General features: G+C 53.1%; 1 protein-coding gene across 2 annotated transcripts; it reads right to left on the reverse strand.

Annotated features, from left to right (window-relative positions):
• Window positions 1–14,090: 14,090 nt before the first annotated feature.
• TLX1 (T cell leukemia homeobox 1) lies at window positions 14,091–20,301 on the reverse strand. Of its 2 annotated transcripts, none has more exons than XM_081547940.1 (3): window positions 19,578–20,301; window positions 17,350–17,587; window positions 14,091–15,182 (listed from the first exon to the last, which is right to left on the reverse strand). In XM_081547940.1, the coding sequence occupies exons 1-3, from the start codon at window positions 20,164–20,166 to the stop codon at window positions 14,960–14,962; spliced, it is 1,050 nt and encodes a 349-aa protein (XP_081404066.1). In that variant the 5' UTR covers window positions 20,167–20,301; the 3' UTR covers window positions 14,091–14,959. The 2 variants fall into 2 exon arrangements, with proteins under 2 accessions (XP_081404066.1, XP_081404074.1); XM_081547948.1 differs by having other exon boundaries at window positions 14,960–15,182; window positions 17,350–17,551; window positions 19,578–20,166.
• Window positions 20,302–26,563: the final 6,262 nt, after the last annotated feature.

Raw genomic sequence — 26,563 nt, forward strand, 5'->3', positions numbered from 1 at the left:
CTCAAGAAAAGTCCACATAGCAACAAAGACCCAGCACAGCCAAAAATAAACAAATAAGTAAATATATATATATATATACATATATATATATATATATATATATATATATATATGAAGGCTGATGATTCCTATCACATCTCCATTTAACTATCAAGACACAGTAGAACATGGATAAGGCTTGGACAAATGTTCAGTCACTACAGCACATAGGGGTGCCATGTGGAGCCTGTGGCATGTCGCCATAGAATAGTGACAGAGGAGGCACCTCTCATGGTCCAGCAAAGAATCAAGAGCCTTTTTTTCCCCAAAAAGAAAATAGCTACTCACAGAAGGGGGCTTAGTTTGCTATAAATCACTAAGTGTACATGAGACACCAAGATGAACTGAGTCGGCTGCTATTTGATCTAGCTAACCATGTGTTGACTGTACCCTTTAGAGTCTGTCATCAAGTAGTAGTGGAATCCAGGGAACCAGGTGCAAATAGGTCCTGAAGACATAAGTAAGTATCCAGTACAGTCCACTCACCAGGGCCTGGACTAGGAGGAGGTAGACAAGATGCCTATGGTGTAAAATTTATGGAGGCATTCACTCAGGTGCTGACCCAGTACTTGCACAATCCTGAGGGTGGATGCCTCTGTGTATTTTTCACAACAGGCAGCCCGCTTGCCTCACCCCAGCTTATACTACAATATGCCACCCCTCACTCCACATTTATGACCTCATGGGGAATACCCTAACACTAGATGAGGGAGGAAGAAAAGTTTCAAGGCCAGTTTACAGTGCAATACACTGACCCTGGTCAGAAACAAATCATTGCTGTACAGTCCCATTTGGGACGGCTCTGAAAAGCAACAGAAAAGAGAATCTTACCCAGTGGGTAGAATGTCAAACAGTGTATTTTGTGCTCACTCTGTCTGCAGACAGGAGATTACCTGAGGTAAACATCTGCAGTGAATGTATGGGTGGTGGCTGATGGTTTAGACAGATGGTCAAGGATTTAAAAGGATTGATGTTAAAGGCTTCAGGTAAGGAAGTGAAAAGAAAAAAGGATAAAGAAGAATCTTTGGGAATGGATATAGAGTGTGAAAATATTCATTTTTTATGATATTGAGCACCAAAAACCTCCTACTATAGAACAGGTTCTCAATAATCAGGTGGACAAGATAACACATTCTAGATCTGAGTCCTTTACCCCAGGGAACTCCAGGGCCTGCTAAACCTTCTGTTGAATAGATTGTCCCAAGACTGGAATGAAGGCTATATCTGAACTCAACATCTCATCAAAGCCAACCTGGTCACCATCATTGGAAAAGTACCTAATTTGCCAGCAGCAGCAATCAACCCCAGGTCCCCTATTCTATCACCCCAGGGGGACCTATTAGACTAGGATCTAGTGGAAGGTTTGGATATGCCTTCACCATACATCAAGATTCTGCCAATATTATCTCCCATAAAGTTAGTCTATGCCTTATAACTGCCTTTTTCCCTCACAATTTTGCTTCTTAAGAATTCATATTCCATCATAATATTGTAAAGTAATTATCCTCAAATTTAAATAAATAAATAAAATTAAAAAAAATAATTCATATTGCAGTTTCAAAACCAGGCTAAATTTCATGATAGTGACTGATCTTATGTATTTCATCATCCAGAGCAGCTGACTTTACAGATCAATGCAATGGTATAAAGGAAACTATGGCATGTACACATGCTCGGTCACTTCAGTCCTGTCTGACTCTTTGTGACACTATGCACTGTAGCCCACCAGGCTCCTCTGTCCATGGGATTCTCCAGGCAAGAAGAGTAGAGTTTATGGCTTGTTCCATCAAATCCATCCTCCCTTTTTCCTGAGCATATGCTTGTCCACACAGGGACTACATTTCACAACCTCCCTCATTTACCTCAATGGAATATGAGTGGAACTGAGAAGTCATTTCAAGTCATCTTAAAGAGCCTGCCCTGGACTTGCTGAACCCTTTCCTTCCTGCCAGCCAGGACCGACAACTTTGCAAGGCACTTACTGAGGATGGCAGAGCTCCCTCATTAGCTCAGGTCTGGAGATGTGTTCATAGAGCAGAGCTATCCCTCTTTCCTGGTTGTAAGAGAAAAATACATTTTATCTAGTTTGACCCATTGTGTTTCTGGACTCTTTCTTAAAACAATTTAGCTTTTTATCATGGTGTGCTAAAGTACTTCAAGGATGAGGTATATGTTGTGGGCTAGTGATTAATATGGAAGGCTATTTCTCCCACAACCCAATTACATGGGCCCCAAAAGAGGGGCAGAACTTCCTACAAGTACCCAATGACCCTCTCACTTCTTATGACCCTTATTTCTGCTGGACTGGGGTTAGGGAGTCCTCAAAGGAAGAAAGTTCCTACCAGGAGAAACAACAATATTTTTACTGAATTATAAGCAGAAACTGCTACCTGGTCACTTCTGTTTGCTCACGGCAATGGATAAACATGTTAAAGAGGGATTATGGGATTAGCCTGGGTGATTAATGCTGAATATCAAGATCAAGCAGGATTTTCTCCTCTACACCACAGGCAAAAGGAAGTATTTATGGAACCAAGGGGCTCCCCTGGGGAGCCTCCTAATGCTGTTAGGTCCAGTGGTAAAAGTTAATGGAAATTAAAATTTAAAACATTAATGGAAGTAAAAGTTAACATTAACTACAACCCTACCTAGGCAGGATCATCAAGGTTCTCAGATCCTTCAGAAGCAGCGACTTGCTCCTCCTCTGGGTAAAGAGAAAACCAGCAGGTGATAGCTGAAGGCAAGAGAAACCGAACAGAAAAAGGAGGAGGGATGTCATAAATACAAAACAGATTCTAATATTACAGAAAGAAAGTGGCTTTACCTCCTGACCTTCTGTCGTATCAGATATTTATATATTTGAACTTATTTGCATTTTCTTCCAGTTCTTATTTCCTTGCTATTGTATCATTATGTGTGGTGATAATTATCTTTACAATTTGGTCTAGTTCACAGGTTGTAGAATACTGAGCTAGGATGCCAAAAGAATAAGAGGAGGAATAGAAGGAAGACCCTGAATTTAGAGCTATGAGGGTTTGGGATGTCTCCTTTGAGGGCAAGTCAAATGCACTCTGTATGAATGACAGTAGAATGCCATTGGATGGGAGCATTTTGTAGGGGGAAGGACTGTAAATTTAGAAAGAAATGTGTGTGTGGATGTTGGACAGTCAAAGGGGTGGACTGTAGCGGCATTTATCATTTTCCCTTTTTCTTTTTTTAAACCTAGCTTCTGAACAGTTTCTGATTGGAGAGACTCTCCCCACAGAAGGTAAATATTGGTGGGTGAATTTTAGTTTTTCATATAGAAACCTAAAGGACTATTTTAATGAACCTAAAGGTTCATTTTCTCCCCATCTGTGACAGCTGGTGCCTACATGTGTCCTAGGTTTAGCCAATCAAACGATCGCACACAAGATTTAAATCTGAAGGATTAATGTCAGTAAGGATGGAAGGAGACTTGAAAGATTACACATAGTGATACTTGTATCTCTAGATACAAGAGTCTAGAGACTGGAGTGCCAGCAGTAATGCACTAACCAGGCTTTTCTGCGCTGTGACCTTGTGGTGTTTCCTGATACAATCTTCCTCATTTTTCAACCTTCCTGTTGCTCCTGTAAACTATCCAGTATCCCTGTAACAAGTTAAAATTTTCTCTTGAGTTAGCTGAACCCAGACTTACACTGCTGGGCGGAGAGAAAAGTATTCTTGCCTAGAGAATTCCATGGGTGAAGGAGCCTGGCAGGCTAGAGTCGATGGGGTCGCAAAGAGTCAGACATGACTAAGCAACTAACCCTTTCACTTTCAAGGAAGGGGAGGATTCTCTGCAGTCTCTGGCGGAGATGTAGTCTCTGAACTTTATACGGGTGGGAAGGGTTTCTGTCCTGTACTGGCTGGAGAGGAATGCTTGTTTCCTACAGGTCCCTCTTGTGGACTCTGGTCAGTAAGAAGACTCATTTGTCCTGACAGCCAGGGAGGCTGTTGACAGTTGCCAGGCCTGTGGCCCAAAAGACTCATCCAAGGGCCATAAAGGCAGAGATGCCGTGTAGGCTCAGTTGTCTGGGGAGGAGCAGTCAGGGCTGATCAGCTCCTTTTTCCTGGGATTCCTGGCTGTTTCAAGGAATGTGGGACTTCCCTGGTGGCTCAGAGGGTAAAGAATCTTCCTGCGATGCAGGAGACCTGGATTCAATCCCTGGGTGGGGAAGAGCCCCTGGAGAAAGGAATGGCTACCCATTCCAGTATTCTTGCCTTAGAAATCCCATGGGCAGAGGAGCCTGGTGGGCTACAGTCCATGGGGTTGCAAAGAGTCAGACACAACTGAGCAACTAACACTTTCACCAAGGAATGTGAAGAGGAACAGCTGCGTTCACTGTAATGAACCTCACAACACAGCTACAAGGGCGGCTGCCCAGTAACACAGGAGCCCAAGATGCTTTTTCCTCAACAAAAAATAAGGGGTACCTGAACTCCTCTATCAGCCTTGCCTTTGCCCTCATCCTTCCTGGAAACCACTAGCTAGGCCAACTGAGGGGAGAACATATTGGGGGATGAGTCCATGGGGGCCTCTTGGGGCTGTCATCTCTCTGTAGTGGAGTAATGTCATCCTGAGGTCCTCCTGGAGCCCCACAGGACCCAGGACGCAGGTAGGACTAGAGAGAAAGAGGTGCACAGTGGTGCTTATTTGTGCCGGAGGGCCACCAGCAAGTGCACCTTTCTTTCTGGGTTCTCACCCTGCAACTCTCCTCCTGGCCACAGGATGAATTCTCATTCGAAGTACCCAGTTCCTCCGGCGGGTTTTCAAGCGTTTCCAGTTCTGCCGCTGGGCGGATCCCGGGCAGTTGAGCACTTCTCTAGGCTCTACCCAGACGAAACCCACAGGAGCGAATCCGCGGCCAGGGCGGCCCCCGGGTTGGGCAGGGCAGGGCCTCTGCTCAGTCGCGCGTTTTCCACAATGTCTGGAGACGGGGGTGGGATTGGGAGTCCTAGAAGTCGAGGCACATTTGCCTGCCCAGGTCCGGGTTTTGGGCCCCAGGAAGGGATGAAGTCCACAGGAGAGGCCGATGGCAGATTTCGCCGAGGCCAGGAGCCGCATGGTGCACACGTTCCTGGAGCGCAAGAAGAAAAGGCAGGCCCTTCTTTACCCGGGGCCGAGGCTGCCGCCCCTCAGGCCGCCCTCCGCAGCCCAGGTCAGCGCCGGGCAGCTGGATTCCCTGGCCTCTCAGGTCCACTTGCCCGAGAGGAGCCACTCGCTGCTGAAAGAAGGACCAACTTTGCCGAGTTCCCCAGCCCTGTGGGGACAAGACCGCATCCCCGGGCCCGTGGGATCCACCTCAGAGCTGGGTAGAGGCTTGACTTTACCGACTGATCCGATCCAAGCTGGTGGATGCAGGCTGCGTTTTCTCCGCTGCCGCCCGGCCCGTCGACACCCTGGAGGACCGGTTTGGGAGGACGGAAGTACAAGATGCCCCTCTTCTCCTCTATTTATATCCCTCATCCCGGACCTCTCCGTACCGGGCTTAAAATGAGAGCCCGTTTCTCACACTTTTAACATTTCTTACAGTTCCAACCTGGCATCCCTTACCTGTCTGGCCTCGACGGAGGCGAGGGGACGCTCACTAATCGTCCTACAGAGCTTTCCGCCGAATTTTTGGCCTGGACACAGGCTCGAGGCGGTCCGCACGAAAGCAGAGTTTTCCGCATGCCCTGGACAGGCTCCTGAGCGCCGCAAGACAGCTCTCCGCAGGCCGGCGCAGGAGCTCACTGGCGTCCTGTGAACTCCGGTGAACTGGCGGTGACATCTCACGACAAGCTGTGTGGAAGGGAGAATGGAACTCACCCCTGGGCAGAAGGTGCAGGAACTGGTGGGGGGGGTCCCTAGAACTGAGTATTTGGCTCAGTTGGTGCAATCAAAGGCCCCAGGCCTTCCAGTGATTCCGCTACTTCGATCTACCCTACCCCACCCCCATCAAGAAGCATCCAGTCTCTGAGGGACCACCGACCCCTCACTTTCTCTAGACTACAAGCCTCCCCCGCAGCACCGAGGCTGGCTGGTGTGCATCAGCACTATAACCCGGACTGGAGTCGCCTTGTGATCCAGTGCGCCTGCGCAGAGAGGCAGGCCGGCACCCAGGACAGTAGCTGAGGAGGCAGCATTGACCAGGGGCTTCTGTGGGGTTAATAAACGATCCTCCCCCACTCATCCTGCCCACCAACCGGCAGAATCCGCCCCAGTGGGGCAACCATGCCTCCCCTGTGCTGACCAGGAAGCCCCCAATTTCAGGCCTGAGGTGCCAAAGGGAGAGAAGTAGAAGCCTGTGGGTAGAAATGGGTCCAAGGGTACCACTCTGTGTCTGTGAGCTTATGGGCTGGACTCCTGAACAAAATGTGCCAACACACAAGAGCTGGTTTTCCCCTGACAGCGAGTGAACTAGTGAGAGGATTCTGCAAAAGCTCCTAAATGTTTTCCTGTGAATCTGTGGGACCCACCTCCGAGCCTATATGCAGTCAGGTGTGACCTTGTGGCTGCTGGGGAACAGGTGGGTGAATGCCTGCAAGCCCACAGTTTCCCAGACTGACGCAATCGTGAGGGTGAGATCTGGGGACAGCAGCTGTTGTCTAACCAAGGATCCTGCTGGAGTGAATGTGTATGACAGGATCGTCCCGCCCTGTGGACGCATTGGTTGCTCTGAGACCCAGCCTGAGAGTGAGATAGGAAGAAGGCAGTGTGTGCCTGTGAGCACGCGTAGAAGAAGGTGTGCGGTGCGTCTGTGGAAGCGGTGATAGACATTGCTCCGCAGCAGCCTCCGGCCCCCGGGGCTGAGCCTGTCTCTGCCCGTCTGGTCCCGTTGGGTCGTACCGGCTCTCACCCTGAGGATCTGCCCTGCGGACAGTTGGGCGCCTGTGAGCACGAGGACTCGCTAATCTGTTCCTTGTTGCCAGGAGGAGCGGGAAGCACAGCACCTAAACACACAGTAAGCCTCCTTTGAAGCGCTGAGTAGGGAAAGCTGCGGTGGAGGAGAGCGGCCACTTGACTTTACCCCAGGAATCAAGAATCTGCGGATGGGGGCAGGGAGGAGACCCCTGCAGTTTGTAGGACCCTCCCCTCTACTGCCCCACCCCACCTGGTGCACAGAAAACCTAGGTCAAGTCACCCTGGGGGCTCCCGGCGCCGCTCCTGGAGCACCAGCTAAGAGCCAAAGGCTTTTACTTGCCTATCTCCTTAATCCCTTCTGTAATCTGGGGAAGGGTTGGCCCTATAATTTAGGCAAGGAAACTGCAGGCTCCTAAAATTTAATTAACTTGCCCGAGGTTAGAGAGCAGGGAAGCAGAGCCCAAAACCTAGGCTGATGTCCCAAGTCACCTCAGCAGGTGCCTGGGAGTGAAAGAGAATTTTAGAAAGAGGGACAGGTGCACTGGAAAAAGAGAGCCCATGCAGGTAACAGGGAAGGAGCAGGACATAAGATAGCAGCGAGTGGTGAGGCCTGTGGCATGCTGGAGAGTGAATTTTAGGGTGTCAGTTGTGTCTGTGTTCTTAATTTCTTTAAATAAAATGGAAAAATACTCGGGCAAATAAAACTGCAGGCCATATTTGATAGGTAACCTTGAGAACCCAGAATTAGATCTCAGACATACAGGGGTGGTACCTTGATCCTTGAAGTAGCATCAGCACCACAGGAAGCTTGTTCTAAATCTGGACTCTCAAGCCCCACCCCAGACATAATGAATGAGAATCTACATTTTAACAAGGTTCCCAAGTGTTTCTTATACACCTGAAAGTTTAAGACTGTCAAGTGCAATTTATATATAAATGAATACACCTTCAGTTCAATTCAGTCGCTCAGTTGTGTTTGACTTTGCCACCCATGAACCGCAGCATGCCAGGTCTCTCTGTCCATCACCAACTCCCTGAGTTTACCCAAACTCATGTTCATTAAGTCACTGATGCCATCCAACCATCTCATCCTCTGTCATCCCCTTCTCCTCCTGCCTTCAATCTTTCCCAGCATCAGGGTCTTTTCAAATGAGTCAGCTCTTCGCATCAGGTGGCCAAAGTATTGGAGTTTCAGCTTCAACATCAGTCCTTTCAATGAACACCCAGGAGAGATCTCCTTTAGGATGGACTGGTTGGATCTCCTTGCAGTCCAAGGGACTCTCAAGAGTCTTCTCCAACACCACAGTTCAAAAGCATCAATTCTTCTGCACTCAGCTTTCTTTATAATCCAACTCTCACATCCATACATGACTACTGGAAAAACCATAGCCTTGAATACACCTTATATTGTATATAAAAGAGCCTCCCAGGGACACCTCACCTACCTTTCTCCCCCTTCTCCACCACTCTGGAGAAGGCAGGGAAGAAGAGAAGACAGTGCTCTCTTTTCTTTTCATATTCTGACTGAATTTTACTCTTTAAAAGGTCAGGGCATAAGCCCTTGCTAATTCTCTGACCCACCCCAACATGCTTCCCCATCCTCCAACCCAGAACAACCTCCTCCAGCTACAGGCTTTGCTCATAGCAGATGGAAAAGAGAGGAAGGATTTACCTTCCTGGTTCTCCACTTCTTCCTCTAATCAAGTGTGGTGCATTCACTTCAATTTTTAATTTTCTGTTGGCCTGTGTCCCCTATCCTGCTGACCCAGAAGAGGGAGGGGTGGAAGTATATGGAACCCCCTTCCAATCCCAAAGGGCTCCTGGAAGGTGGCAAGCCCTGGCTGGGAAAGCCTAAAGGGTTAGGTGTGGGGAAGGAGGAGGGCAAGGTCTCAAGTCCTGGCAGTGCTGCAGAGGGGATCCTGGAGGGGGGAGCAGTCAGAGCTGGAGGGAACCAGTGGACTGGGGTGGCTTGGAAACATTTTTTCCAAAGTTCTAAGGGAGCAAAATCCCAGTAGACTTCTGGGCTAAGAGCTCCCTCCATAAAACAAGATATTCCTTGAGGAAGCCTCCGCAAATCCACCACATCCTGGGACTCGCCATCCATCCCAAAGAAACTGGTTCCAGAGTTAGACCCTGGGTTCGAATGCTGGAGTCGTGTGCCCTTAGCCAAGTTTCTTAACCTCTCTGGACTAATTTTCCTTGTCTATAAAGTGGGATTAAAATACCACCCACGTCATAGAGTGGTTGTTAAGAATGTATTAATACCTTGAAAACCTAGTGCAGTGCCTGGAACACAGCAAGTGCTCAATATTGTTAATTATTAATATTATTATTATTGTTATTAGTTTCCACTGGGGCTGGTAGCAGCCGCCCCTGAGGTCTCCAGGGTCCCTACGACCACAAGCTCCCAGAGCCTCGGCTAGAGGCGCCTCTCCCCGCGCGGCCCCTAGAGGGCGTCCGGAACTCACTTGTCCTGCGTTTCTTCGGGGAAGCCCGTGTTCGGCTCCAGCAGCTTCTAGGCCTCCAGCTTTAGGGACTTGCGACTCCTCCCGTAGGAACCCAAGATACATGGGCTCTGGGGCCACAGGGCGGAAAATGAGCAGCTCCTACCAAACCTCCCCATTGAGCGGCACCCAGAAGGGGGGCATCGCTCCCCCACCATGTTCCCCACGCACCCCCACCTTCTCGCACATACAAGGAGGCCAGATTTGTTGTGGGCTTCGTGGAGGCAGCGGCGGCCGCTGGACCTCCAGGGCCTTGCTAGGGTTCTCAGCCGAATCCAGGGCGGCTCGCTGCCCCCACGCCCAGCTTTAGGCTTCTGGGGTCACGTTGCCAGAGCTGCGAGGCTGGAAACCAAAACGCAGGCCTGGGCAATCTCCACCCCCAAACCGACCGGTAGTTGAATTAGACCCTCCTCCCTCCAGGCTGGGGGAGGAGAGATGGGGAAAGGAGAGGAAGGCCCTTGGCGGGATAGACGCATGATGGGCACCCCCTTAGCGTGAGCTTGTGGGGGTAACTGCGAAGGAAGCAGTGTAGACTGTATGGGTGCATATGTGTGTGTGCGTGTATGTACGCGCGTAGAACAGCATACCTGTAGCTTGCCTTGTGTAACATCACACACTCCAGTCGTGTAGTTGGAGGAGGTATGTGAGGTTGGTATGTGAGGTTGTCCACAACAATGCAGGCCAAGGGTGAGAGGATGTGATTTTGTACCCATCCTTCAACACAACATGGGCACTAATGGCTCTACTCACCACCACCCCCCCACGCCACTCCCTCCCTCTTCCCTCTCCTCCCCTCTCCCTCCCTCTTTCCCCACTGGCACCTCCGCCCTGGCTTCCCACGCCCCAGTTGCAAATACCATATTCTGAGTCTGCTCTGAGCTCCTTGGAAAATCTGAACTGGCTGCAGACCTCTCACTCACTCAGCCTGTTCCTATCAGACTCCCAAGGATAAGGAATCCAGCAGTGAGTGTAGGTGGGCCGTTCCAGAGATCTTCCTGGGCCGGCCGTGGATTCGAACGATGCGGGAAAATCGTGCGGGCAGCTCCTCTTAGCTACCCAGCCAGTGACCTGGCTGCTGGGCTCCAAATTCTGAGCTGATTAGGAAGGCCTAGGAGAGTGAGAAGCTGCTTAGGAGCGGGGGTCTCAGTTCAGTTCAGTTCAGTTCAGTCACTCAGTCGTGTGTCCGACTCTTGAGTGGGGGTCTGGGAAGAGTAACAGGGAAGTGTCTGTGGGGGGGGCAAGTGTGGGGAGTGGTGGGGGGCAAGTGTGTGTGTGGGGGAACAAGTGTGTGGGGGCAGAGGGCAAGTGGGGGGGGCAAGTGTGCATGAGCAAAATTGGAGAAACAGAGCAGAAGGGGGCGGTTTCCTCCAGCATCTCGCCTGAGGGGCCCTTACTGCAGCTCTGGGGCTCCAGCTCTAGCCCACTGCCCCTTGCAGCATGTCCTCTGAGTCCCAGCTGCTCCAATTCTGCACAGCCTGGAGATCCCTGCATAACTGTATCATACACCTGGAACCGGCTTGCCCACCTGCAAGTCACTCACACCACAAACAGGACTCCTGTCTGAGTCCTGGGACCAGTGCAGACCCCGTACCTGCCACTGTGGTGGGGGCTTCACAAGGCAGTGCTCAGACTGTTCTCATAGAGCTCCCAAGCACGGATCCGGCCACACAAAGCCGCTATTATCATTAACAGGTTAGGCCAGATTCTCTGTGTGCCACCCCTGGGGGGCGGGGTCACTGTATGGGGGCGCTGGGACCCCAGCCCTGCTTGGGTTTCTGGGCCCCAGAAGGCCACCATCCAGTCAGCCAGGACTGAGGGGGTGATCAAGTCTCACTTACCGCAGAATTTGGTCAGTGCTGTCGGCTCAGTCAAGCCAAGGAAGGATGTGGCCCTTTCTGCTCAGACAGGTTCGTTAATTCCTCTTCTCCCTCCGCATCTCTACACACCATTATTCGGATCATTTGTTCCTTTTCTATTTCTGAACAGAGACAGACCCTTGCCTGCAGGAGCGGTGGCAGATCAGAGTTGTGAGCTTTCTCTGTGCTGCGGGTAGTTGGCCCTGATTGTGACCCTGGCAGCCCTCTTCCCTTCCAGCCCGCGTCCCCTCGGGACGACGGGGTGTGCGGGCCCCGCCGCCATCCCGGCCTGTGCTCGCCGCGGCCCTCGGCCGACGCGGGATTCACCGAGATTCGGTGCCAACGAATTCCCGACCGAGAGAGGGGAGTAGTGCGCCGTCCTTCAGCGCCTAGGGCCCCAGTACCCCGGGGAGTGTGCCCCCACCCCTGGGATGCCTCGCCCAGGGTCCCGAGAGCGTGGGAGGGGCCCCGGGAGAGTGCGCGCGACCGGGGCGGCCTGGGAGCCCCGGAAACAGGCAAGCGGGAGCCGCAGCGGGGAGGGGAGGGGAGTCGGGTGGCCTCCCGCGATGGGCTCCCAGGATTCCGGCGTGCGAAAGCCCAGTTCTCCAAGAGGCCCGAATAAGCTGGACAGGGTCCGAGAGCAGAGGGGCTGAGGGGCCTGGCCCCGCGCCGTTTTGAGTGTGACCCCAGCTGTTGGCGAAGACCGGGGGACGTAGGAGGTATTTGGGGGAGGAGGTGTGTTATGTCTGATTTTGCCTGCTTTGTCTCGCTAGAGCAGGGGTGAGGGAGTGCTGGTGAAGAGTCGGGGTTCGCGGAGCCTGTTTGGGGGTTGAGTTTGAGCCGAACAGCCACTCCCCGTTCCTGCCTGGCTATACAGTCTGTTGCCAGAAAATATCCAGGAGCCCCCGGGCACCCAGCCTGAAGGGTCCCAGGAGTCAGGAGGTGGGAGGAAGGCCCCAGTTTCCCTGGAATACAGCAACCGGCAGGCACTGAAGGTGCCTCTTAAAGACGCAAATGGAGGAGAGACCGCACCAAATGAAAATGGTTTGGGCTGGGCAGCTCCAGTCCAGGCAGGAGGGGAGGGAGAGCCAGACCTACCTAGGTAGGAGGAGCAGAATTCTGTGGTTCCAGGAGGCCATTTCCGGATTTTGATTTCGCTTGGCCCAGTACTGGATGCTGCCGTGGGCACAGGCAGGAGTCCCACTGCAGACCTGACTTTGAGACCAGAACTTTCTCCCCTTGACCCACACACTGTCAAGGTCTGGCCTGGTCACCCGGTGGGTCTGAGGTTGGGGTAGCCCCTCCACCTTGGAAGTCCTTTGGACTCAGAATCCTCCTCTCCTGCCCAGATCCTGCTCCAAGAGGAGCACAGATAGGAATGGACAAGCAGTGCCCCTTCCCCACTCAGCCAAATTTCCTCCTGGGCCTCCTTGGGTTGGAGGTTGCTGTGCTTTGTCCTGTGATTATGGCAGAGCCAAGAGGTCAGTCTAGGCCAGGATGAGGGCTCTGATGGTTTCTGTAACTCTCCTGCCCTCAACCCCAGGCTGGGTGCACACAGTTCTGCATACGTGAACAAGCCCCACACCCTACTCTCTTCCAGTTTTTAGTCACAAACTTCTCTCACTCTTCACTCTAAAGAAAGAGCCCCCTATGTCCCCACTCCACTACCCCAGGATGGCATGTTTCCCAAAGCCTCTACCACCTAGTTTCTTCCAGAAAAGCAGGCTTAAGTCAGTTTTGTATATCCTGACATTGGTCTGGTAGGTGGGGGACTAAATGTTACAGCGAATGTGGTGTACTGTGGTTGCTGTCCCAGCTAGAGTGGTCTGGGGACTCCCTGAAGGTCCCCGGGAAGTCAATTTTTCAGATCCCTCCTAGGCCAGGCTAGTCTGGGAGCTACGAAGTCTTGCTTCAAGCACCACAGAAGATTCTGGTCCAATTATTCATAGAAGGCTGCAATCTCTGCAGCTTGCTAGGTAAGGTCCTAGAACCCCAAACTCCTAGCAGATGTATATACCCCTACAATGGATCTGCACACACCCCCCATCATGTACCCCAGCAGTGTACAATTATACCCACTCACACAGCACCATGCATACTCACCGCAGGGACATGTCATCCACAATGATCCATACTCCCCATTAATTCAATCCCCCAATTATATACAATCCCAGACAAATATCACTCATACAATGAAATACACCTCTAACACATGATTACATACATACAGTTATAGATGATATACAACCATAAACATTCATACATTTAACACAAAAATAGATTCATAATGAGAAACTAATATGTACGCTCACAAATATAAGCACCTGATTCACTAACAATCACGGATGTTGGTGGGTGATTATGTAACTACCCAAAAAGCCACATTTACACATGATCACACACATACCAATACAAGTCTGTATATATAATGGTAGTTTCGATTCACAACTTCAGCAAAATAAGCATACACAACTGCATACAAAATTACACACTTGAACACTTCTTATACAAACATTCATTGTCAGTATAACATCCTCATTGCCCACACCATCACAAACACACAGTGCACACACATAACTCTCACTCCCAAAGACAAATCTTGAGCACAAACTGTCCCAGGAGACACTGGCTCTCCCAACTTTTCTCAGTGCTACCTTCTCTTCATTTCTCCTTCTCCTTTTTTCCTCTCTCCAGAATCTGACAGGTCCTGACCCCAAGATGTCCTTCAAACTTAAGTACGAGGGGTTGCCCTGGCTGTACCAGCTCACACCAGACCCAAGTAGCTGCAAGGTGCTGGGCTCAGCAAGGAGCAGGCAGCCTTGATTCCGGATTCAGAGGGTTTTATTATTTTTTTTTCACATAAATTACACAAGCACTTTATAAAAAGGTTACACAGAAAACACCTTATAAGTGCATAACTTAACCCCCCCCCCACAAACAGGATCTGGAGAAATAGGCTTTTTGTGTGGAAACCTGCCTGTGCGTACCTGGGTGCGGCTAGGGTGTGTGATAGGGGTCTGGCAGGCCAAGTGACACTGTTGTGGCTGTTGTGTGTGCGATAGTGTGTCACAATGTGACTGTGGCCTTGTATTTGTGAGAAGTGCCATGCTGTTCAGAATGAATCTGGGCCACCCCTGATCGTAAGGGCCAAGGGGGTGAAGGCTATGATCCTGTGTGTGCAAGACACTCTGCCATAGGGCCCCTGTGCGTGACTGTGGGGAGACACTAGGAGGGTCAGTGAAATCAGTCTGTGTGGGCCGGCTACTATGGGGAGTGAAGAACAGAGAGGGGGTGTCTCCCCAGGGCAAGTTCAAATGACTGCTCATGCTGTCCTCTAGGGACCCCACCAGCTCTTCTTCCACCACCTCTTCTGCCTCTCTCAGTCCCACGTTAAAAATCAGAATAAAATAAAATAGACGCAAACGGAAGACTCTGAACAGTTCCAGCAGGCGCGGGACCGCATAGGCATCTGGGAGACGGCGGCGCGTCCCTTTCCTGCACGCTCTCTTCTTCTTTTCCACCCAAAAGAGAACGGCGTCGGCGCGAGCGCGCTGGCCGATGCGGAGGGGCGCCTCGATCTCCGGAGGCGTGCAGTCTGCGGCGGAGGGCGAGCGAGAGTCCCGGCTCTTGGGGGCCTCGAGATCCCTTGGCTGGGCCCGGGTCTCGGGTCTCTCAGAGAGTAGCAGACAGGCTCACTCGCAGGCTGACGCCACGGACGTGACGCTGGTGATCTTGGTCGAGTCGTCAGACCACGGCTGCAGGTTCTGCAGGGCGAAGAGCGAGGAGTTGTGCACGCACAGCGGGTCCGCGGGCAGCGGCTGAGCCAGGCTCTTCTGGAAGGCCTCCTGCTGCAGCTGCAGGAGGATGCGGTTTGCCTGCTGCCTCTCGGCCTCACGCTCCTCCGCGGTCTGCCGCCTGCACCGGGGACAAATCATTACCCACGCTTCGGGTGCGCTCCCGGGAGACCGCCTGGGAGAGCGCAGCTCCCCTTCACGGCCCCCAATTCCAGCTGGGGGCCCTTGAAAACACTCCCCTATCTTGAGGGTTCTGACTCCGACAAAGACTGGAAACCACAAAAGTAGATAGCGGGTACTCTGGGGGAGCTGTAGGGAGATCCGCTAGGCTCAAGCAGTTGGGGCTCTCTGACTCCAGGCAGGGCCCACACCCTCACTGGCCTTGGAAGGCACAAGCAGGGATGGCATTTTGCCTCTCTCCAGACCCGAGGAAGACCAGGAGCCTTCCCAAGTCTGAGCGGTCTCACCCTCCCCATCAGCCCAGGGCAGAGGCAGGGACCAGTGGATGTGAGCTGCCATGATGGACCTCTTCACCCCCTTTCTCTCTGCGAACCTCTCCCAGGCTCCCGACCTCCTGCGCCAAGCCCTGTGCCGGCCGGGATTCCCGCCGGACCGACTGGCTTCCTCCGAGGCGGTCCAGGGAGGCGATGACTCACTTATTCCATTTAATGCCTCCCCTCCACGCCGTCAACTGAGATCAAACGTCTGTCTCTAAGGTGGACAGACCTAATGGGAGTCCCCGGGGCCTCCAGAAGCAATTTGTAGGCGATCGATGAAGGCGAGCGAAGCCAGTGAGAGGGCCTCTCCCAGCAGCGGACGCCGACCTTCTTCTCACTGCCCCTTCTTGCCTTTTCACTCTTTCTGTCTCTTGTCTGCCCGTTCTTCCCTGAATTTCAAACTATTTCTCTTCCTTTAGGCTTTGTGTCTTTTTCTCTGGTTTTTCTCTCACCCCACCCCCTTCCTTCTCTCAGAATTTAAGGGAATTTGTTTGAAACGAAAATGAAGGTTTCATTCATCTATTGCTTTTCTTTATTATTCGTAAAACTTCTTCGGCACCAGGGAAGTCCATTCTCTCTATGTTTTATTTTCTCCCTGGGTGGGGTGTTTATCTTTGCCCCCAACCTTGTGTATCAGTTTCTCTAAGCCTGCTATACTATTTTTCTCTGTGCGCACACCCCAAGGGTTTGCCTGACTCCCTCCCCTAGGCCGTAGCCTCGAGGATCCGCCTCGGGAACCCGAATGCGTTCCCCCCTCCCCCCCTCCAGTCCTTGCTCCCTCCCTAGTTTTCCAGAGGTCTGAGCTGCGTCCTCCACCCCTTCCCCAGCAGCAGGAATGTGGGGAGGGGGGGAGCAGACTCGCGGGGCAGTGGCTTCCTTTGTGGCCACGGTGGCGGAATCTCAGGCAGATTCCTCGCCTTCATTCAGAAAAAGAGGAAACTCCAATTCCTTCCTCCGGGCCCAGGCCCTCCCTGCCCGGCGCCGGGGACTTCGCTCAGACTCTCTTGCTCTCCCGCCTGAGACCTCAGCTAGCAAGAAACTCCCAGCGTGTGTGGAACCCAGCACGCGGGCCAAATGTGCGGGAGGACGCAGGGGTGCAAAAGGGAAAGCGCCTGCTTGTGGGGAAAACGAGTGTAGCTGTGGGTGTGTGAAAGGATAAGAGAAAATGTTTCTCTCTTACACACACACACCCATCTGCTCCTGATTGATCCCCCTTTCAGTGGCACTCTCGGAAACCCCGCCACAGGCGGCGCAGATTGATTTTCCCCTTCCCGGGTGGGGGACCCGCAGAGCCCAGGCCAGGCGTCTAGGGAGGAGGGAGACAGCAGGGCCCAGGCTCGAGGTCTGGGGCCCCAGGCGCTCTAGCAGGAGCCCCGGCTGGGGCGCAGAAACAGGGAGCGTGCTATTCTGCCTCCGGTCTCCAGGATAGAAGAGGCATCTCTGTACGCGTAAGTCTGCGCAAACAAAAAGTCCCTCAGGACTCGCTGATCTCGGAAGCACGGACGGCGTAGACTGTGCTTAAATCCAGACGTATTCCCCAAGCAGTGGCAGAGACCAGCCGCGTCTACAACCGCACTGAGCCTGCCGGCCAGAAAGCCAGAAAGCAAAACAGCAGGGGCTCTCCAGCCCCATCCGGTCAACGACCACAGTTGCTTCCCACTCCCCGAGAGCCTAGCAGAGCGGTCTGCTCCTCCGAACCAGAAGCATCGGAAGGCAAGAATCGAGGGATTGTGAACTCCCCAGGAGAGGCCTGGAGCCAGAGACTGTGCCGCCCACGCCCCGCCAGCTCACCTCCACTTTGTCCGCCGGTTCTGGAACCAGGTTTTGACTTGCGCGTCGGTCATTTTGAGCGCCTTGGCCAGGGCGGCGCGCTCCGCCGAGGCCAGGTACTTCTGGCGGTGGAAGCGCTTCTCCAGCTCGCAGATCTGCAGGCGCGTGAAGGACGTGCGCGGCTTCTTCTTCTTGGGTGGCGTCCGATTCTGATAGGGGTGACCTATACGGCGTGTTACAGTGAAGGGTGAGAGGGCCACTGGAGCGGGAGAGACAGACAGACGGCAGAGGCAAGCGGCAGAGCGTCAGGAGTCGTCCCAGGCCCGACACCCCGCGAGTCAGCGAGCCCAGCGGCTAGACCCCCAAAACAGGGCTGTGGTCCTCCTGTCAGCCCTCAGCTCCAAGCCTGTGGCCTGAAATGGCCCCCCACCCAGCTGCCCGCCAGGCCGATGCCCCGGCCTCTGCCACCACCGAGGCCTCCCTAGCCCTGGGCTCCCATATGTCCAGATGCAGTCTTTTCGAGGAGCATGTCGGAGGCGAGCTAAAGGTCGCATTCCCCCCACAGCCCCAGGCCTCCAGCCTCAGAGAAGCTGCTCAACAGTAAGAGACCATCCTTGGTCAAGGCCAGGAATTCTGGATCCTGACCTGAGGCCTCCAACACACACCAACATACAGACACATCACATACAACAGGGGACAAATTAGAGATCTATAGACCCAGAAAAGCTGGTACACAGACGACAAGCACAGGCACGGAGGCAGATGCATAACGTGACAGCAATAAACTCCTTCAGAGCCTTCTTTAGGGCTGAAGCAAGCTTAGGGCAGGCTGTGGCTCCCCTCAGCAGGCTATGTGGAGTACCTTTCCACCAGTGGGTTCCCAGTGGTTCCAGGCTGGGGGTGGTGGTGGTGCTCCATCAGGGCCCTTTAAGATTAGCCTGGCCTGGCTGGGGGGAGTAAGACGGGTCACTAGGCCCTGCCTCCCCAGGACTGGGAGGACTTGGGCTGGGGCACAGGGGCCCTTCTTGAGGCTCAGAGCTGAATGGATCTTCTGCTTTCCTCCACCCCTCTTTGCCACTGACCCAGAATCTGGGCCAAGATTTCAAGGCTGGAACACGACCCTAGCCCAGGGTCTAGCTCTTAACTACCTAGTCCCCTTCCACCGTTGGGCCCTGGAGCCCGAGCCCCACGGGAATCCCACGTCGTGGTCGATCTCGGCAGCCGCCTGTGCCTCCTGCTTCCTCTCTCTCTAAGGCCCCGCCGGGAAGCCAGGCTCAACTCAGGGCTGTTTCCCAGCGGACTTGGGGGCCTGGCCTGGCGGGAAGATAGCAGTCTCGCATCCAGGGAACGCTAGGGGCGGCGGGAAGTGAGGCGGCGTGAAAAGGACCCGCGCAGGAGCAAAAGCTCAGTGCCGTGTGAGCGGAAGCAGGAGCGGAGGGAGCCGAGGCGAGCAGAAGCAAGGCGCAGAGCAGGCAGCGGAGAGGAGGGCAGCCGGCCGCCGCCGAGTGCGGTATCGTCCCAGGGGTTCTTTCGGCTGCCGATCGATCACGGGCCTGGCCGGTGCATTATTCACGCCGGAAGAAATGAGGCTGGGCCCAGAGCGGAGGACGCCGAGCCGGGACAGAACGAAAATGAAGCGGGCGGCTCAGCCTAGTCGCTGCCACTGACCCGGTCGGAGCCCGCAGTCCGGGAAGAAAGGCCGGCCAGCTCTGAGGCTTAACTCCGGCTCACGGCCTCTACCGGGTCGGGCAGCGCGACGGGCACTGGACTTCGAAGCGCGAAGTGAGCGTGTGTGCGTAGGGGAAGGAAGGTGGGGAACCTGTTTCCCTTGAGTCTGATTCTGGGGTTCGCCGCCTCGGCCAGACAACGTCTGCCAGGACGGAAAAAACAGTTTGTTCACATCGCGCCCCTTTCTCCAAGATCCCCGAGCCCCAAATGCCGGCGGAAGGTAGTCCCGAAGCTACAACCCCTTCCCTCCGCCTGACCCGTCCCAGGGACTCCGAGAGGGGATCAGGGAGAACTTCTCAGAGCAAGGGTCCTGTGGGAGAGACAGAGAGGGGCCCAGGCTGGGAGAACTCTTCCAGGAGTCGATTCCGCGAGAGAGGCAGCGGGCGGCTGAACTTGGGGGAAGCACCCCGAGGAACTGGGCGGCCGGGCGCGCAGAGGGGCTGCGGGGAGCCCCGGGGCGGAGGAAGGGTTGAGGAGAGCCGGGGCCGCGGCCAGGCGGGGCGCGCGCGGGCCGGACTCACCTGTGAACCTGTCCTTTGTGTATCTGCGGTTACTCTCCATCCAGGGGAAGGTGAGGCCGGTGAGGTTGTTGACGCCCGGCACGGCAGGCACGGAGGGCACGGTGGGCAAACCGGTAGCCAGAGATTGAGGGTGGGCCACCGTTCCAGCTAGCGGCCTGTGCGCAGGCACTCGGATCACTCCCGCAGCACTCAGCGCGCCCCCGCCGCCGCCGCCACCCCCGCCGCCGCCGCCACCACCACCGGGACCGGGGCCGCCCGCCAAGGCCATGTTCACGTTGTAGGAGCCGGCCAGCGGGCCCATGCTGCAGGCGCCGCCGCCGCCGCCGCCGCCCGCCGGGCCACCGGGGCCACTCGGGCCTCCAGCACCATAGGCCCCCGCGCCCCCGGCCCCCGGCCCGGCTGTGGGGCCCCCGCCGCCGTAAGGGTAGGCGCCTCCAACCAAACAGCCAAGGCCGTATTCTCCGTCCTGGAGGCGCGAGGAGGGCCCCATGCAGCCGCCCTGGTCTGGGCTGTTGAGGATCTGGTCGATGCCAAAGCTGATGGGCTCCGCGTGGCCCGGGTGGAGATGGTGCGGACCCAGGTGCTCCATACTGGCCCCCGACCCCGGCCCCGCTGGGGGGGCCTGGGCGGTGGCACTCGCTGTGCTTGGCTCGGGGACAGCGCGCGGAGGCGCGGAGGCGGCAGCGGCTCCTGGCTGCGTGGAGACTTGGAGGCGAAGTGCGCAGAAGGGCTAAAGTGCGGGGGGGAGGGGGGAGGGGAAGGAGAGAGGGGGCGCCGTATTCTTCCCCTCTCCGGCTGCTCCTTCCCCTCTCCGGCTGCTCGCTCGCTGTTGACTCTGGGACATCAATCACCGGGCGAAAAAGCCCAGTGCGAGCTAGCCTCTCAGTTTCGGCCGGGTCTCTCCATTGGCTGTGAGCGGAGAGGAGCGGGGTGAATGACAGCGCGGGGGAGGGGCAGAGAAGGAGAGAGGAAAGCCTGGAGCGGAGACAGATGTAGGAAGCCAGAGACGGAGGGACTGAGACCGAAGCTCAGAGAAGTAGCTCAGGAAGAGAGAGAAGAGGCGAACCAGAGGCTTCAAAGGAGAAAGAGAATAGGAGGCTGGCATTCCCGGAGACGGATAGACAGATGGCCCCAAGGAGGTGACGGTCAGAACCCTCTTCCCCGCCTGGCGGGAGCCACCCCCTCGCTTAGAATTCGGCCAGAGGAGCTAGCCCACCAGGCCTCTGGGGAAGGGGCACCCAGAGCTACTGGAGAATCTCCTCAGGAGCTCAGCCGGGAAGCACCAGTCTGTCAACTGGAGGATTTACTCCCAACTTCGTCTGGCTTGTTAGAAAGTAGAAGGCTGTCTGCTCCCCCGGGTATGCCTCCCAGACAGGAAGGTGAGTTCAGGATTGTCTTTTAAAACACAGGCCTATGAACAGTAGCTATATGTTGTTGAAAAAGTCAGCAGCAACCCCACCTCAGCCTATTTAGAGAAACTGAGGAAGGGAAGCTTCCTGAAAGGCAGTCACAAGTCAGAGGAATTGGCTTGGGGCCTGCTGTGGAGGTGCCCAAGATACCCCCTTTCCTTTTAAATAGAAGTCCCAAGAAGCAGTTTCCACAGAATACAAATGAATTCAATCATGTTGCTCTCACCAGGGCTGGTTATTCCAAGCAAGAAACCTTTGGATTATAGCAAGGGGAAGGAATTATTTTCTTACTTTTGGAATCTCAGAAGGGAGGCCTAGGGGCTTAAGGCAGTGGGGGCTGGGTATGGTGGGACCAAGATCAGGGAAGTACAGCTAGGACAAATTTAGGCCTTTTCAAAGTTTTGCCTGTGGCTGACTGGCTTAGAGCCCAGGAGAAAAGAAGGAAACTCCCTTTTTCTGCTTCCTTTCTTTCTCCTCTCTAGTAGAGAAATGTCTGCTCCCTCCTAGGAGCCAAGCCCTAGTAAGGGCACAGGTTGGATCACTTGGGATCTATTTCTGATCTAGTTCAGATCAACAGGTCTTCAGGGAGGGGCTGTCTATCAGACAAGATGCTAGACTGTGGTGGCTCACACTCTACTTAACAAGTCTCATTGCAATCTACTTGCTTTGGCTATATGTGTTACTGTAACCTGAAGAGAGCTCCATGGAGGCAGGGAATGGTTTCCTCATCTCTGTTCCTCCCTGTGGAGCGCAGCCCCAACCCATGAAATATTCTCATCTTGGGTAAATAATGAATGAAAGAACCTCTTTATTCAACACATATTTTATTGAGTATCTACTGTGTGTCAGTCGCTGTTCTTGGCACTGAGAAAACAGCAGTGAACAAAACAAAGTTCCTGTCCTCATGGAGCTTATATTCCACAGCATGAGTGAGACAGTAAACAGAGAAGCAAATACAATAAGCCAGATGGTGGAAAGTGTTATGTAGGGTATAAACTCTACACCAACTCTTCAAGACAAGGATTGTTCCCATTTTATGGATTCAAGGAAACCACATTTCAGCAAGGCTAAATGACTTGATCAAGATGGAGGAGCGGAGTTCAACTTGCTTTTATGGGTTGGCCTGGAAAGCTGGCTGCTGGTTTCCATGGGAAAAACCTTCCTTAGGCTCTAGGCAGGTGGACAAAGGCCCCTCAAGACAAAGCCAGGTAGGAAGCTGGTGGTCATTTGTAAACATTAAACACTATTCCCTTCCCAGTTCTCTCTACCCTTCCAGTCAGGCATACTACACCTCTACACAGGAGGTTCCAGAACTTACTTTGGAAGATGTTTGAACCTGAATGAGTCTCTTGTCTCTTATCTTGAGGGAACTAAAGCAGAAATTAATATAAATATTTTGCTGAGAAACTAGTGTGCCAGGCACTGATCTCATTTAAGACTCACAACAATCTTGTGAAATTAATAGAAACATCCTCAGTTTTAAATAATTAAGAAAATGGAATGAATGTTCATAGCAGTATTATTCATAATGGCCAAAGTGTGGAAACAACTCAGATATCCATCATCTGATGAATAGATGAATTAAATGTGGTATATCCATACAGCAGAATATTATTCAACCATAAAAAGGAATTCCTGCTACAATATGGACAATCCTCCAAAACATTAAGTGAAAGAGGCCAGGCACAAAAGGCAACATATTATATGATTCCATTTATATGAACCATCCAAAATAGGCAAATCCATGGAGACAGAAAGTAGATTAGTGGAGCTGGGATTGGTGGGGTGGGGGGAGTAGGAATTGGCTGCAAATGCATACAAAGTTTCTATTTGTAGGGATGGAAATATTCTAGAATTAAATAGTGGTGATGGTTGTACAACTTTGTGAATATAATTTTAAAAAACCACTGAATTGTATGAGTTAAAGGATATTCTGTATGATGTTATAGGAAATTATATCTCATTTATTAGAAAAGGAAACAAAAACTGAGGCTTGAGATGAACAAGCTTTCCCAAAGTCCCACAGACAGAAGAGGATTGATCCGGGACCCCCAGATCTGAACTATTTTCTCTGTATGACGCTGAAAATGATGCAGAAGGGAGCTTCAGCTTCCTATGAAGCTGGGTCCCAGTTGCCTTCCTCTTTTTGGTCAAGAAGTCACATTTGGGTCTAACCACAGTTCTGCCTGCTACAATGAAAACCCTGTCTTTCTAGGTTACCCTCGGAACAACTCCTCTTTGCCACTCTCTGGTCTGTGCTGGAAATCCCTTGAGTGTTTCTAACACTCTTCTTCTTTCTCCTTTCTCCTCCCTCCAGATGGACTTTACAGCCCCTTTGACTTTCCAACCCTTCCTGTTCCAACTCTTTGGACATGTGCCTCACTTATCTCCTCATGTCTGGCACAAGCTGTCCAAGGTACCTGGGAGGAGACTTTACCCTTGCTGGCCTAGCCCAAGGGTGGCAGAGGTCACAGTCGCCTAGTAGCCCACTAAGGCTGACTCATCAAAACCCAGAAACCCAGGGACGTCCTAATGTTCCCCTGCCCTCACAGGAGCCTGCCTGCCTGATGGCTTCAGTGCTTCCCACTCACCTCTCCTACTATGAGTCAACTTTTATCCCAATCTAGTTCTGAGGTGCTGGTCTCCCCACATCTGGAGTTTTTGAGTCCACTTTAACTTCAGCCTTTGTCCCCTGCTGAGATAGTTGCTGAGGGGCCAGGGTTATTCTCTCAGTCCCATCTCTGCCTAGGAAGATGAAACAAAAGGGTGAGGATTCACTGGGCTTTGCCCCCCACCACACCTCCCAGTGTTACCTGAGCACAGTGCTACAGGTTGGCAAGTTTTCTGAAATGGAGGAGGAGACTCACACAGAGCTTATAGTCAGTGCAGCTTCAGTGTTTCCACAGCACTTTTCCATACCTTGCAGAATAGTTCTTTTAGGAAAGGGACCCACAAATCACAGGTGATGTCCTAGGCATCTGCAGTCACAATTACCTCATCTCATCTTTCCATAATCCTGTGATGTGGCTTTTATTATCTCCATTTTACAGATGAGCAAACTGACTCACTGAAACCTGGAAAGGGGCAGAGACTGGATTCAAATACTGCTTTTCTGACTGCATTCATTACGAGCTGCTTTCTCAACACCAAACTTGGCAGAGGTGGTCCATGCCTTGCAGGAGTACCCTGCACACATCTAGGTGCCTTTGAGCCCTTAGGCCCCCTGGTAACACCACCCCCAACCCCAGTGCCATCCCAGACCCCCTCCCCTTGCCTGCAGGATAATAAGTACCTCCAATTAAAAGAAGAGCAGCTGGGACTGAGGCTGGGGCAGGGGGAGGAGAAAAGGGAGGGCTCAGCCATAGGCAGAGGCCTCTTTGGATCCCACCCGGCTCCCTCCCGGCTCTGGGAGAGACCTCTGGGCCAGGGGTTGTCCTTTAGCTTAGGGGTGTTTGTGATAACTTAATTACTTTGTGTTTGTGGGACTGTATCCACAAGGGGAAAGCGGGTGTGAAAGTGCATGACAGTGAGGGTAGCTGTGCAGACATACCCCGCATGTCTTTGAGGACTAATTTGTTAATTTACCCAACAAATACATATTGTCTATTATGTATCAGTGTTAGACTGTTGGGATAGTACCCTATTAGGCTGCAAGGAAAACACGTCAGTAAGGGTGCTGTAAGAGAAGAAAGGTGTCTAGGTCATTTTTACAACTGGATTTGTCTGTGTAAGACTGGATGTCAGTGAGAAGGCAAGTAAATGTGTTTTCTGTAACAGGAGAAGAATGTGTTTCTGTAACTGTTCCTCTATAATGGGCACATCTGATAGGGCAAGACTATACTCCAGCCACTGTGTGATAGGTGTGAGTGTAACAATGATGTGTGCTGCTGATGATTTGTGTGCATCTGTAGAAGGGGCTTCTTATTTCTAGTGTATTTGTCAGGTAAATAGCCATGTGTTGGCCTACGGGTGAGGGTGGCAGGAGACAGGGTATGCCCAATAGGCATTTTTGAAGGGAAAGGATGGAACAGGCTGGGAACTATGTAAAGGGACAGGTAACATAAAGCAGACCATGGGGGTTGGGGGCTGGAGTCCCAATACCAAAGGTGTCTCTTCTGCCTTGTTTCCCTGCCTCAGGAAGGGGGCAGAAAATGTCACCATCCATGAAGGAGGCAGGTGAAGCTGGTGACTCAGAGATTTAGAAACCCAGTGAAGGGCACTTCACCTCTGAGGAACCTGGGGGTGAGGGGGTGGGGGAGGTGGTGTTGTCTTTGGGAACTTAGGATGGAGGAGGAGGGATCCAGCAGGTCAGGCTGGTTACAGTCACACAATTCAATGATTTTTCAGGGCAGGGAGTGGGGGTTGTCCAGGGTCAGCCCCAGGTGCCCCCACCCAGTCCTTACAGAGTGAGGCCCAAGGACCTCTCCAGCATGGAAGGACAGGCACATGTTTCCCCATCAGTGGAGGAATCCCAAGTGGGTCAAAGACAGAGAGACAGAGGACAGACCTTCCCTGATATTAGACAATCTCAGCTGTCACCTGATTTAGGGGTGAGCACCTTTTTCTTCTTCCTACCCCCAACCCAAAGCCTCCTTGAGTCATGGGGTCCTTATGTCCAGGCCCTCCCCTCTAGACTCCCCACTCTCAGCTTCTGACCAAAAGGAAGCTATTGGCCCCATCACCTCTGGGCAGTGAGCTAGGGCCTCAACTCTCTCTGACTAACTCCATCCCAAGGAAAGCCCAGAGACCCTCAGGTGTCGCCATCCAGCACTGGTGCCCTTGACTGGGTGTGTCTTCCATGCTAAGTCTGCTCTCAGGAGGAAAGGGTGGTATGGGGGTGGGAGAGCATAGGGTGGGGGTAAAGGTGGTGTGAGAGAAAATTCAGGGGAAGACAGATATTTGTGGCCCTGCCTTCGCCTGATGGGAAGGCTCCATAGGCACAGCCTAGGAGGGCTTCCCACAAGTGGACCCCAGTAACTAGGGCCCAGGGCCACGGGAACATGCCAGTCTCCCTCATCTTTGGCCTCTGCGCTTGGGCCTATTCATTGACCAGGTGAGTCCCTCTGGATCTGAGGAATTTCCTGTGGCAGAGGGCATCCCCTTAGCCAGGCCCTCAGCCTAGGTGCCCAGGAGGGAGTCAGAGCAGAGAGGGCACAAGCCCCCTGCAGGTCAGTCATCTGAGGACCACCACCGCCTTCTAAGAACCTCCTCCTTGTGCATGGCTGGCAGGCTCTGTGGACCACGACGGTCAGATCTACCCAGACTCATTGCCACAATTCCTCTCCACTCCTGGAGCAGAGAGTTGGCCTCAGAGGAAGAGCAGATGGAGACCTCCAGGCACCCAAAAACCCAGACTCCCTGCGAGGGTTGGGTTCAATCCCTGGCTGTGGAGGGGAGGCCAGTTGAAGGTCTCATGGTTGCCCCTAGGAGCTCAGGCTGCCTTGGCAGGAACAGGTCTGGAAATTCTGAAGGCGCTCAGGGCACGTTGTCAGAAGCTGCACGCATCTGTGAAGCCCAACACAATGCTCTGGCAAAGGAAAACCTGGCCAGCTGGAAGCCTGCCATCAGTGAGAGGGT

Source organism: Giraffa tippelskirchi, chromosome 2, assembly GCF_054371585.1.
Source record: "Giraffa tippelskirchi isolate mGirTip1 chromosome 2, T2T-mGirTip1v1.2.pri, whole genome shotgun sequence".
NCBI classification, from domain to species: domain Eukaryota; kingdom Metazoa; phylum Chordata; class Mammalia; order Artiodactyla; family Giraffidae; genus Giraffa; species Giraffa tippelskirchi.

Bases quoted from the DNA above. Each gene is read 5' to 3' on its own strand.
- TLX1 (XM_081547940.1), bottom strand. From the start codon at position 20,166: ATGGAGCACCTGGGTCCGCACCATCTCCACCCGGGCCACGCGGAGCCC. The intron at 17,588-19,577 runs GTGAGTCCGGCC...CTCCCGCTCCAG, and splicing joins CACAAAGGACAGGTTCACAG to TGGCCCTCTCACCCTTCACT. The intron at 15,183-17,349 runs GTGAGCTGGCGG...TCCCCGGTGCAG, and splicing joins AACCGGCGGACAAAGTGGAG to GCGGCAGACCGCGGAGGAGC.